The sequence below is a fragment of the Bombina bombina genome, chromosome 4 (assembly GCF_027579735.1).
Source record: "Bombina bombina isolate aBomBom1 chromosome 4, aBomBom1.pri, whole genome shotgun sequence".
Taxonomy (NCBI): domain Eukaryota; kingdom Metazoa; phylum Chordata; class Amphibia; order Anura; family Bombinatoridae; genus Bombina; species Bombina bombina.
Window position 1 is genome coordinate 368,094,430 of NC_069502.1, and position 14,571 is coordinate 368,109,000.

At 36.4% G+C, this 14,571-nt stretch overlaps 1 protein-coding gene across 1 annotated transcript in view; it reads left to right on the plus strand.

The window, feature by feature from the left end:
* The window catches only part of CLDN11 (claudin 11), a 51,851-nt gene extending 37,995 nt beyond the window's left edge, over window positions 1-13,856 (plus strand). Inside the window, exon 3 of the mRNA XM_053709032.1 lies at window positions 13,402-13,856. Within this exon, the coding sequence (XP_053565007.1) occupies window positions 13,402-13,637 (236 nt within the window). The 3' untranslated portion in view covers window positions 13,638-13,856. The remainder of the gene's footprint in view (window positions 1-13,401) is intronic.
* Window positions 13,857-14,571: the final 715 nt, after the last annotated feature.

Below are 14,571 nucleotides of genomic sequence, written 5' to 3' on the forward strand. Positions count from 1 at the left end.
TATATATATATATATATATATATATATATATATATATATATATATATATATATATATATATATATATATATATATATATATATATATATTTGCTATTTTCTAAAATGAAAACATATTCAATTAAAACATAACTTATTTGAGGAGTTTGATTGTTTTTTTCTTTTAGAAAATGTTATATCATTTGCAGCATGAGAGTCATTTTTCATTTAAAAATAAAAAATAAAAACTGAATTAGGAAGTGATATTTCTTCTACTAAATTAAAGTATTTGCTAGGCTATCCAGAAGTTGCCTTGTTTCATTTTTTGTTTTATGACAAACTGTTATGTCTCTGCAGTAGACTCTTATGTGATGGGCTCAGGGAGATGAGTAATGATCTGTGAAATATAATGCAATGACTCACAGGTGAGTCACCATGCCAGGGCTGCAGAAATTGTACTTTGGTGATTATGATCCCATGTAAAATGCCTTAATGTATTCTGTATCAGAGGCAGCAGCTACTCTGTGTCATCAAATAGACCATAAGGACATCATTTCTTTCCATGTATAAATCTTTAATTAAACAAACAAACATTTATTTAGATAATTAATTTTAGTTATCCATACATCAGTTGGGCATAACATAATTGGGGTATCACAATCTACATGCGGAACTTAATATACCTCATTCCTTCAACACCTCATGCATGCTGCCTTGACATATAGCTTTTATTTGCCCCTCACATTCAGTCCTTAGCTAAAGCTGGGGCTTTTAGTATGAAAAAGCTGTGTCATAGACACAGCATATTTTGATCCTTCCCCTTATCATGCACCCTTGCTATATGCTCCTCACCAGCCACATCTCTCAAAAGCCTCAATAAAACCTCTCCTTCCCATATGTCTGCTCTTGCAGCAAAAGCTCTCACATAACCGCTTTGCTCTGTGAAAGACCTTTCATCTTCTCTTTACTTCCTTCCACTTTACAGTTATCTTGCTATACTGACCAATAGAATTAATTCGCTTCGCTCTATCAAAGATTCAGGTGCTTCCTACAAACACACCTGTACAGAGATGCATCTGATTTACAGTAAGACATCTCTTATTTAACTTTTGTTCCAACTGTTCTACAATCCCACCTGTGCTATAGGTTACCTAGCGTAAAGGTAGTATACATGGATGGTGACTGACATACGGCACTCTCTAGTCCCTTGAAACCGTTGTTTTCTTGTTTTATAAGCTAGTGCCGCTGCATGACGTGCTGTGTGCATGTGAGATACATTAGATGGGCACATTTTTCTGCATTCAGTAAGGCTGCTGAGTGTCTCACACTTGTTTAGAGGCTGTGTAGGTTTGCAGCACAGGCTTATTAAACAAACAAGGAGAGACTGTTTGCTAATTAATAAAAACTTAAAAGTAAAAAAATGTAACAGTTTAGACCTGGGAGATTGGACAATCCTGGGTTTTTCGGGACCCCTGGACAGCTTGCTATATAACTTAACAGAAATATCTAATTTACTAAAAATGGCTCGCAGTGATTAAAAGAAACAGATGGTTTTGATCTGCAAATGCTGTGAAATGCTTAAACGTAATATTATTTTTAGGTTCAGGGTTTATATGATCAGAGATAAAGTGGAATTATTTAATTCTGACATTACATTTAAAATGAAGTCCTGAAAACAAACTGTCATCTAATGCCACAAATCCATAATGTCAGCACTTGCAGCGCAGTAATACAAATAAACTCAATTACTATCAATTTGTTTTACTGATTACTTAAACTTTCCTTTTCTTGGCTATGGCTCCTATGTTAGTAAATACTCTAGATTTCACAAACACATCTCCTAAAGAAGGTAAAACACGTATTTACACTCCTGAAAAAATCATATTAAAGCAAAATGACGAGATTGTGATGCAAAGTGTTAGAGCATTTAGACATTTGTATATCTCTGTCTATATACACCTTTTTGAAATGAAACAAAACACTAGCTGTGCTACTCTCTTTACTAGATATGACATTTAACTAAAAACAAAACAATTAAAGATCTTAATTTTAATTAACAAATGAATACATTTAAAAAATGATGTTTACCATATCTGTTAAAGTATGGAGTAATATAAAATAGGCAATATTAGAAGTCTTGAGTGTAATGCTCGTGGGATATTCCTCTATCAGACCGAACTTGACCAGTAGTCTTGTTATCCCGGCATCGAACAGGAATGATAGGGAATATACCAGAGCAGAGAAAGAGAAGAGAACAGATATAAAGTTGTCAGTAAAAGAGAATGTACAAAAAAGGCTTACAAGGTTTCCACTTAGCTACAATTTGCATGTTCTCTTTTACTGACTGTTTAATTTTTGTTTTTAATGGTACTCAGCAGAAGAGATAGTTGAGAAGAAACCTAGGTTTTAATATGGCGGGGCCTATTATCATTGAGTTGAATTGAATATTGTGTGTGCATTCACATATTCCCCCTTAGAAGTCAATGGAGAAAAAAAGTGGAAAAAAACCCATCCCATTCTCGTGCAAACACGATTACATATTCTCATTTGTGCTAACCCAACATGAAAATATGAATAATTCACATTCTTATGTTCTTCACATAACAGAATTTGTTCTATTTATTCATAAATACATATTTCTACATATATCTGATGTTTTTTTGGTACATATATATAAATGATTATATATAGGTATATATATATATATATATATATATATATATATATATATATATATATATATATATATATATATATATATATATAGAGAGAGAGAGAGAGAGTATCTAAAAATAAATAGAACATATGTTGCTATGTGCAGTACATTGGAATGTGAAATATTTACAGCAAATTTTTTTTTATGTTTTCATCTACTTAAAGTGAATGTCAACTTTCATGATAAAGTGCCCCTTTAAAAAAAAAAAAAAAAACTATCAAAAACAGGGGCACTTTCCAACCTCAATAAGTCGGTACTCCTCAATATTACTGAACCCCGCGCACACTTTAACCTAATAGCGAGTACCTGCCCGATTAAGGTAGTTCATAATGAACTCCAATATCTGGGAATAACCATTAAGTCGTCCCTCCCGGATATGGTTGACTCCAATTACAAAAAGATTAAAGAAAAATAATAGCAGACCTGTCCGGATGGAAAAAAAAGACCATTTCATGGCTGGGTCGAATTAATATAGTCAAAATGAACATCCTACCCAGAGTTTTGTACATCCTCCAAACCATTCCCTTGCCCCCTGCCACTCCATATGTACAACACATTCAGAAAGCAATAGAAGACTATGTCTGGCAGGGAATCAAACCCAGAATAAACAGACATACAATATACAGGTCTTGGTCCACAGGTGGGACAGGCCTTCCAAATTTACATTCATACAGCCAGGCCATCTCGCTACAGTGTATAACCGAGTGGTGCCAAAATTTAACGCATAAAGCTTGATACAGATATCCTACACTGCCAAACTGAGAATTTGCATATCTAATTTGCATATCTTACCCAGAATTCTCTTGTGCATTGGTAACATTGTATATGAAGTATTTCTGGGAAAAAGCAAGCAGGGAATCTTGCCTTGATGTGCTAATTTCCTATGCAAATATTTACATTGATTTAATTTTGAGACATGGAGGATTTTAATTTCAGTTTTTTATCTCCCCCCATAATTTTAATTAATTTTTATATATACATACATACATATCCATCTTTAGACATGTATATGTATGTATCTAAATGTTAAACCCCATTGCCTGCCTTTTTTTCTAACACCTGATATCTCATATCTTTTAATACAATTTTTATTAGATAGTGTTATCATGAGTGTAACTGTACTGTGTAATGTATATTTATTAGATAGTGTTATCATGAGTGTAACTGTACTGTGTAATGTATATTTATTAGATAGTGTTATCATGAGTGTAACTGTACTGTGTAATGTATATTTATTAGATAGTGTTATCATGAGTGTAACTGTACTGTGTAATGTATATTTATTAGACAGCATTATTATGAGTGCAACTATACTTTGTATTGTATTTTTGATGTGTTTTGTCGAGGTAATCATTTAAGCGTAAATCCGATTGCGTTTAAAGGATCATGTTTACTTTCAACTCGTAATGCGAGCGGTAAGCCCGCAGAGCGCAAACACCTGCGATAAACCCCTTACCGCTCTGGCGCAAGCATTTGCGCTCCACTCATAATCTGGCCCTCTATTTTTTATTTTCCTCACCATAAAAAAACTGAATGTCAAGACATTGAAAATGCCAGCTCTGTGATCAGTGTAAATGAGTTCTGGGCAGCTGCATGTAATGCATGCTACAATAAGCATTGTTTATAATAATAACTATCATTGTGTGGGTCAGTTGAACACAAGACAAGGTAGCACAGACTTGCTCTGGTGAATCACTTTACTTGTGTACTGCAGTATAAGTTACTGCCTTCATTCCATCATCTTCTCATTACATTTAAAAATGTTTTAACCATAATGGAATTTTGACAAATTTTATTTTGCATATTTTTTTTTAACATTTCAGTGCCTCATTTATTTTATTGTACTGAATATTTTTCCGATAAGTAAAATGTTTCATATGTAATGGAACCAGATCAATTTAAAACGTGTGGTTTGAAGAATATTCTAGTGGATTTACTGGCTTAGTCAGATTAATAAATATTTTAATACTTCATTTCAGAATAATGTAATGTTTGATATAATGCCAGTCTCATTTTTTCCGAGTGGAATACATGGAAATCACTTGATTCTTCAGATTCATCTAGTAGAAGTATTACTTTAACATTCTTTTAATGGTGATCTGTAAATGAAATGTACTTTTTTGGATATTTAATATGACTTCAGTGAGATAATTCCTTCTAATAACTTTGAACTCTTATGAAAGCATTTTACACAGAAATATCAGAACTTTTAGATTCTAGAATATTTCACTGTATATTCTGCAAATGAGTAATAAAAATGCAAACCAGAGAAAGTGTTGGGGGTTATGTTACTTAACCCCTTCCCATCCGGACTTAATAGTTACTGTTCTAGAATGTTAGATACCACATTTAGGGCCAGATTACAAGTGAAGCGTTATTTAACACTCCTGCTCAAGCATTAACTGCGCTTAGAAGTAAGCTTTTTGCTCTTCGGATTGTGCTCATATTATGAATTGAAAGTAAACTGTTTTTGCGCGCGTGCTAACCTTACGATCCCAAAAAGCCATACTTACAATATCGTGTGCAAGATAACCTAATTCCCCCATAGAAGTCAATAGAGCAAAAAAGACCTAACACCCTACTTGTGCACAAACCCGATTACATATTCTCAAATGTGCTAACCTGAGATGAAAATATGAATATTTCACATTCCAATGTTCTTCACATAGCATAATATATTCTATTTATTTATAAATACATATGTATACACATATTTGTAAAATATATATCTATACCTATATATATATAGGAATATCTATTTAAAAATACTTAGAACATATTCTGCTATTTGCAGAACATTGGAATGTAAAATGTGTACAGTAAATATACAGTATAACAGTTTATTAAAGATGAATATTGCATAAATATGTATATATTTATACATATGTATTTATGTGTTTGTGTATGTATGTCTATACATACATATATAAATACATATATAAATACATATGTAAATATATATATATATTTAGACATTTATATGTATATATATCTATGTTAAAGCCCTTTTGCCTGCCTTTTTTTCTAACACTTGAGATCTCATATCTTTAAACCCTTATAACTTTTTTGTGCATTTTTTAAAAATAATTGTTATTAGATGGTGTAATTATGGGTGTAACTGTACATTGTAATATATTTTTGATGTGTTTGGTGACACTTTTTTCAGAGGCGTAACTAGAAACCACAGGGCCCAGGTGCAAGAATCTAAGAAGGGGCCCCCCACCACCCCTCCCCCCTCCAAAAAAAATGTGAATTTAATACATATAATTGTTTTATTTATTTTTTTACACAGAAAAAAAATGTGAATCAGATTACATGTCTGCAAAAGGAGGTACCCTGTGCCCACAGTCTGTGAGATGGTCTGACCCCCTATTACTGTATATATATATATATATATATAGTGACACTATTTAACCCCCCAGTACTGTATATAGTAAGTTAGTGACACAGTCTGTAATCTGCCGGTGAGAGAGCTGGCCTGACCTTACCCGCCCAGTACTTTATAAAGTGACCACAGTAGTCAGTGACATGGTCCACCCCCCCATACTGTATATAGTGGTACTGTATAGTGACACTGTTTACCCCCTGCCCCCCCCCCCATGCTGTAGTTACAAGGTCTGTAATTTGCTGGTTCCACATACATACGCACACACATGCATGCATAAATACACACACAGTCACATACATACATACACACATACACACACACATAAACAGAAACACTAACCCCTGTAGTCAGAGACACTAGTGAAGCATCATGTCACAATCGCATGATATCAGTGCAGACAGTGGTAGGTTAATGTTTTTTTATATAAAAAAAATGATAAAAAAAAAACACAATTGCGCTCAAGCTATTGCGTTTACTTTAAACTTATGTTATGAGCTGTAAACCTGACGCGCTCAAACAGCCACGATAAACCCCTTTTCGCCCGTGCGTAGCTGTTATTGCAACACTCATAATCTGACATATTAAGGGGAAAAAAGTTTAACAATACAGGAATGATAATCTGATTTAGTTAGTAATCACTGTATTACTGTAGTCTTTGCTTGCTTGGGCCAAACTCACTGATCTCTTAGATATTACAAAGGGCTTCAAGACAGTATTTCAAGGATGCGTGGTTCCATTTAGAAAACCACAAACATGAAATTAAAATGACCTAAATAAAAATTACTCAGAATAATTAAGAAACTGAAACATAACATTAACGGCTAGATTTAGAGTTTGGCGTTAGCCGTCAAAACCAGCGTTAGAGGCTCCTAACGCTGGCTTTGGGCTACCGCTGGTATTTAGAGTCAGTCAGGAAAGGGTCTAACGCTCACTTTCCAGCCGCGACTTTTCCATACCGCAGATCCCCCTACGCCATTTGCGTATCCTATCTTTTCAATGGGATCTTTCTAACGCTTGTATTTAGAGTCGTGGCTGAAGTGAGCGTTAGAAATCTAACGACAAAACTCCAGCCGCAGAAAAAAGTCAGTAGTTAAGAGCTTTCTGGGCTAACGCCGGTTTATAAAGCTCTTAACTACTGTGCTCTAAAGTACACTAACACCCATAAACTACCTATGTACCCCTAAACCAAGGCCCCCCCACATCGCCACCACTCTATTAAAAATTTTTAACCCCTAATCTGCCGACCGCACACCGCCGCCACCTACGTTATCCCTATGTACCCCTAATCTGCTGCCCCTAACACCGCCGACCCCTATATTATATTTATTAACCCCTAATCTGCTGCCCCCAACGTCGCCTCCACCTACCTACAATTATTAACCCCTAATCTGCCGACCGGACCTCACCGCCACCTACGTTATCCCTATGTACCCCTAATCTGCTGCCGCTAACACCGCCGAATTAAGATTAGATCATTTAATTGTATTTATTTGTAGGTATTGTATTTAATTAATTTATTGATAGTGAAGTGTTAGGTTTAATTGTAGATAATTGTAGGTATTTTATTTAATTAATTTATTGATAGTGTAGTGTTAGGTTTAATTGTAACTTAGGTTAGGATTTATTTTACAGGTAATTTTGTAATTATTTTAACTAGGTAGCTATTAAATAGTTATTAACTATTTAATAGCTATTGTACCTGGTTAAAATAATTACAAAGTTGCCTGTAAAATAAATATAAATACTAAAATAGCTACAATATAATTATAATTTATATTGTAGCTATATTAGGGTTTATTTTACAGGTAAGTATTTAGCTTTAAATAGGAATAATTTATTTAATAAGAGTTAATTTATTTTGTTAGATTTAAATTATATTTAACTTAGGGGGGTGTTAGGGTTAGAATTAGCTTTAGGGGTTAAAACATTTATTAGAGTAGCGGTGAGGTCCGGTCGGCAGATTAGGGGTTAATACTTGAAGTTAGGTGTCGGCGATGTTAGGGAGGGCAGATTAGGGGTTAATACTATTTATTATAGGGTTATTGAGGCGGGAGTGAGGCGGATTAGGGGTTAATACATTTATTATAGTAGCGGTGAGGTCCGGTCAGCAGATTAGGGGTTAATAATTGTAGGTAGGTGGAGGCGACGTTGTGGGGGGCAGATTAGGGGTTAATAAAAATAATATAGGGGTCGGCGGTGTTATGGGCAGCAGATTAGGGGTACATAGGTATAATGTAGGTTGCGGCGGTGTACGGAGCGGCAGATTAGGGGTTAATAATAATATGCAGGGGTCAGCGATAGCGGGGGCGGCAGATTAGGGGTTAATAAGTGTAAGGTTAGGGGTGTTTAGACTCAGGGTACATGTTAGGGTGTTAGGTGCAGACATAGGAAGTGTTTCCCCATAGGAAACAATGGGGCTGCGTTAGGAGCTGAACGCTGCTTTTTTGCAGGTGTTAGGTTTTTTTTCAGCTCAAAATGCCCCATTGTTTTCTATGGGGGAATCGTGCACAAGCACGTTTTTGAAGCTGGCCGCGTCCGTAAGCACCGCTGGTATTGAGAGTTGCAGTGGCGGTAAATTATGCTCTACGCTCCCTTTTTGGAGCCTAACGCAGCCCTTCTGTGAACTCTAAATACCAGCGGTATTTAAAAGGTGCGGGGGAAAAAAAGCCAGCGTTAGCTACGCGGGTCGTTACCGACAAAACTCTAAATCTAGGCGTAAGAAAATAATAATAACAACAATAATATCAATAATAATCATAATGTTAGATTTGGAGAAGCACTGCCTGAATGGACCACCCACCACTGGCACAAATCCAGGAGACTTGGATTTGCCCCTTGTTTGGGCAGACTTTTTGGGCCTATGGTTGTTATCTGACGTCAAAATCTGTTTCAATATTTAGTGCAGAAATATAAAGCAAATTTATAGGACACTGATGTTCAGTACACCCTGTTGTCCTATCACACAAATGCTATACGATGCTCTGGCCACATATTTTGTACACATATTTATACAACAGTTATTATGATTCACACACAAGTTTTCTCCTTATATAATTATATAAATTAAGCTTTTAATGTGAAAACCTTTAAACATCTGATTGCTTGTAAGCACACATGCTGCAGAAATGAGGGATCTAATAGAACCTTATTGGGACACAGTTCTGAAACAAATATTAAATATAGGAATAAGAGATCTGTAACTTGAAGGTAGTGCATAGAAACAGTAACTTAACAGGAAGCATTGTGGACACATACGCCTAGATTTAGAGTTTTGCAGCCGAAGGGGTGCGTTAGCTACGCGTCTTTTTTTTCTAGTGCTGCTTCTAAACAACGCTGGTATTTAGAGTTCTCTGAAGGGCTGCGTTAGGCTCCAAAAAGGGAGCGTAAAGGCATATTTACCGCCACTTCAACTCTCAATACCAGCGTTGCTTACAGTAGCGGCTAGCTGGAAAAACATGCTCGTGCACGATTTCCCCATAGGAAACAATGGGGCAGTTTGGGCTGAAAAAAACCCTAACACCTGCAAAAAAGCAGCGTTAAGCTCCTAACACAGCCCCATTGTTTCCTATAGGGAAACAGTTTCTAAGTCTGCACCTAACACCCTAACATGAACCCCGAGTCTAAACACCCCTAATCTTACACTTATTAACCCCTAATCTGCCGCCCCGCTATCGCTGACACCTGCATTACACAATTAACCCCTAATCTGCCGCTCCGGACACCGCCGCAACCTACATTATACCTATGTACCCCTAATCTGCTGCCCCTAACATCGCCGACACCTATATTATATTTATTAACCCATAATCTGTCCGCCCCAACGTCGCCGCTACCTTACCTACACTTATTAACCCCTAATCTGCCGACCGGACCTCGCCGCTACTCTAATAAAGTTATTAACCCCTAAACCGCCTCGCAAACCCTATAATAAATAGTATTAACCCCTAATCTGCCCTCCCTAACATCGCCGCCACCTAACTTCAAGTATTAACCCCTAATCTGCCGACCGGACCTCGCCGATACTCTAATAAATGTAGTAACCCCTAAAGCTAAGTCTAACCCTATAACCCCCTAAGTTAAATATAATTTTAATCTAATGAAATAAATTAAATCTTATTAACTAAAGTATTCCTATTTAAAACTAAATACTTACCTGTAAATTAAACCCTAATATAGCTACAATATAATGAATAATTATATTGTAGCTATTTTAGGATTTATATTTATTTTACAGGCAACTTTGTATTTATTTTAACTAGGTACAATAGCTATTAAATAGTTATTTACTATTTAATAGCTACCTAGTTAAAATAATTACAAAATTACCTGTAAAATAAATCCTAACCTAAGTTACAATTAAACCTAACACTACACTATAATTAAATAAATTAAATAAATTACCTACAATTAAACAAACTAAACTAAATTACAAAAACAAACAAACACTAAATTACAAAAAAAAAGATTACAAGAATTTTAAGATAATTACACCTACTCTAAGCCCCCTAATAAAATAATAAAGCCCCCCAAAATAAAAAAAAATTCCCTACCCTAATCTAAATTACAAAAGTTAACAGCTCTATTACCAGCCCTTAAAAGGGCTTTTTGCGGGGCATGCCCCAAAGTAATCAGCTCTTTTGCCTGTAAAAAAACCCACAATACCACCCCCAACATTACAACCCACCACCCACATACCCCTACTCTAACCCAAACCCCCCTTAAATAAACCTAACACTACCCCCCTGAAGATCTCCCTACCTTGAGTCGTCTTCACCCAACCGGGCCGAAGTCTTCATCCGATGGGGCAGAAGAGGACATCCAGACCGGTAGAAGTCTTCATCCGATCTGGGCAGAAGAGGACATCCGGACTGGCAGACATCTTCATCCAAGCGGCATCTTCTATCTTCATCCATCCGACGAGGAGCGGCTCCATCTTCAAGACCTCCGGCGCGGAACATCCTTCTTCACCGACGAATAGACAATGAATGATGGTTCCTTTAAATGACGTAATCCAAGATGGCGTCCCTCGAATTCCGATTGGCTGATAGGATTCTATCAGCCAATCGGAATTAAGGTAGGAAAAATCTGATTGGCTCATTGAATCAGCCAATCAGATTCAAGTTCAATCCGATTGGCTGATCCAATCAGCCAATCAGATTGAGCTTGCATTCTATTGGTTGTTCCGATCAGCCAATACAATGCAAGCTCAGTCTGATTGGCTGATTGGATCAGCCAATCAGATTGAACTTGAATCTGATTGGCTGATTCAATCAACCAATCAGATTTTTGCTACCTTAATTCCGATTGGCTGATAGAATCCTATCAGCCAATCGGAATTCAAGGGACGCCATCTTGGATGACATCATTTAAACGAACCGTCATTCGTCGTCTAGTCGTCGGTGAAGAAGGATGTTCCGCGCCGGAGGTCTTGAAGATGGAGCCGCTCCTCGTTGGATGAATGAAGATAGAAGATGCCGCTTGGATGAAGATGTCTGCCGGTCCGGATGTCCTCTTCTGCCCGGATAGGATGAAGACTTCTGCCGGTCTGGATGTCCTCTTCTGCCCCATCGGATGAAGACTTCGGCCCGGTTGGGTGAAGACGACTCAAGGTAGGGAGATCTTCAGGGGGGTAGTGTTAGGTTTATTTAAGGGGGGTTTGGGTTAGAGTAGGGGTATGTGGGTGGTGGGTTGTAATGTTGGGGGATGGTATTGTGGTTTTTTATACAGGCAAAAGAGCTGATTACTTTGGGGCATGCCCCGCAAAAAGCCCTTTTAAGGGCTGGTAATAGATCTGTTAACTTTTGTAATTTCGATTAGGGTAGGGAAATTTTTTTATTTTGGGGGGCTTTGTTATTTTATTAGGGGGCTTAGAGTAGGTGTAATTAGCTTAAAATTCTTGTAATCTTTTTTTATTTTTTGTAATTTAGTGGGGGGTTTTTGTAATTTAGTTTAGTTTATTTAATTGTAGGTAATTTATTTAATTTATTTAATTATAGTGTAGTGTTAGGTTTAATTGTAACTTAGGTTAGGATTTATTTTACAGGTAATTTTGTGATTATTTTAACTAGGTAGCTATTAAATAGTAAATAACTAGTTAATAGCTATTGTACCTAGTTAAAATAAATACAAAGTTGCCTGTAAAATAAATATAAATCCTAAAATAGCTACAATATAATTATTCGTTATATTGTAGCTATATTGCGGTTTATTTTACAGGTAAGTATTTAGTTTTAAATAGGAATACTTTAGTTAATAAGATTTAATTTATTTTGTTAGATTACAATTATATTTAACTTAGGGGGGTGTTAGGGTTAGGGTTAGACTTAGCTTTAGGGGTTACTACATTTATTAGATCGGCAGATTAGGGGTTAATACTTGAAGTTAGGTGGCGGCGATGTTAGAGAGGGCAGATTAGGGGTTAATACTATTTATTATAGGATTTGTGAGGTGGGAGTGCGGCGGTTTAGGGGTTAATAACTTTATTAGAGTAGCGTTGAGGTCTGGTCGGCAGATTAGGGGTTAATAAGTGTAGGTAAGGTAGCGGCGACGTTGGGGGGGCAGATTAGGGGTTAATAAATATAATATAGTTGTCGGCGATGTTAATGGCAGCAGATTAGGGGTTCATAGGGATAATGTAGGTGGCGGCGGTGTGCGGTCGGCAGATTAGGGGTTAAAAAAAATTATTATAGTGGCGGCGATGTGGGGGGACCTTGGTTTATTGGTACATAGGCAGTTTATGGGTGTTAGTGTACTTTAGAGCACTGTAGTTAAGAGCTTAATAAACCGGCGTTAGCCCAGAAAGCTCTTAACTACAGCCTTTCCATGGGCGGTAGGAGTTTTGTTGGTAGAGTTGTAACGCTCACTTCAGCCAAGACTCTAAATACCAGCGTTAGGAAGATCCCATTGAAAAGATAGGATACGCAATTGGCGTAAGGGGATCTGCGGTATGGAAAAGTCGCGGCTTGAAAGTGAGCGTTAGACCTTTACCTACACGACTCTAAATATCAGCGGGCGGCCAAAAGCAGCATTAGGACCCCTTAACGCTGCTTTTGACGGCTACCGCAGAACTCTAAATCTAGGCGATAGTATATCTCCCAGCAGGTACAGTATTGGTTGAAACAGGCCTTAACATTTTAGGAATTGGACTAAAATGTTTCATAGGTCTAGGGTTAAAATGTATTATACTAAGTAATATTAAACTGAGCCATAGGGGAAATTTGTGAAGAGTATTTTTTTTAAAGAAATTGTTTCATTTTTTCTGTTAAATGTCTATAAAATGATTACACTCATATTTCTCTGTCTTCCATCTTCCTCTGTAGCTCTTTGCACCATTATGGCCACTATCTGGTATCCTGTGTCCACTCACAAGGAGACAACCATTGTGACTTTTGGATATTCACTATACGCAGGATGGATAGGGGCAGCATTTTGCCTATTTGGAGGTGTTGTCATCAGCTGCTGTTCAGGAGAGTCTCAAGCATTCATGGAAAATCGCTTCTATTATTCATCCCAAGGTTCTGGATCTCCAAGTCACGCTAAGAGCGCAAATGTGTAGACATGAATGAATCTTATCAAGCAAGTGCAACCTTTTTGTGCCTCTACTACAATGTAGCTGACAGACCTTGATAACAGATGTGCCTGCAGTATTACCTGTGTATACTGTTCTAAGTCCTCTCAGTGCCACATTTAAGGGCACAAAACTGAGAACTATTTTCTGTATTAGTTAACTGTTGCACGTGCCTTTATGTTTCATTTTACTTTGGTGCCTGATGCATGGGAGAAAGTTATATATATATATATATATATATATATATATATATATATATATATATATATATATATATATATATATATACACACACACACACATCGGTATGTGTGTATATATATATATATACCCTTTGAAAGCGAGAGATCAGAAATATAAGGCACTCTTTCCTCAACTATATATATATATATATATATATCTTTTTTTTAAATGATTTGTGATCAATATGATAAAATTTAGAACTTTTTTTTTAATATAAAAGTAAAGTAGTGTACAGAAACATATTTAAATATCCTAGTAATTAAAATATTCACTGACTGCTAGATATCTACTTGCCTTAAAAAGACACAGGCTCAAAATTTAAACCCACATAAAGGGCCTGATAATCTAAAGCTCTCTGGTCTGGCGAGATTATCCAAGAAGTCTCATCGGTACTGCAAGGCTTTTTAGCTTGAGAGCTGTTTATCTGGATTTAGAGAAAAGACACCTACATTGCAATATAATGCTCAAAAAAAAAAACCCAAGGAATTTGCGTCATTTCTCTCCATGCCGGCAAATTTCTTTAGATCCAAAATGTTTAATCACGTAAAGAACATTGTGCTATACATTTATTATTTATTTTGCCTGCTTTTGCTGTAAAATGCCTCTGAGAATTGTCTTTGTTCTAATCCTCTGGTAGAAGTGCAAACTGAGTGCTTTATAGTCGAAACTGAGGGGTACA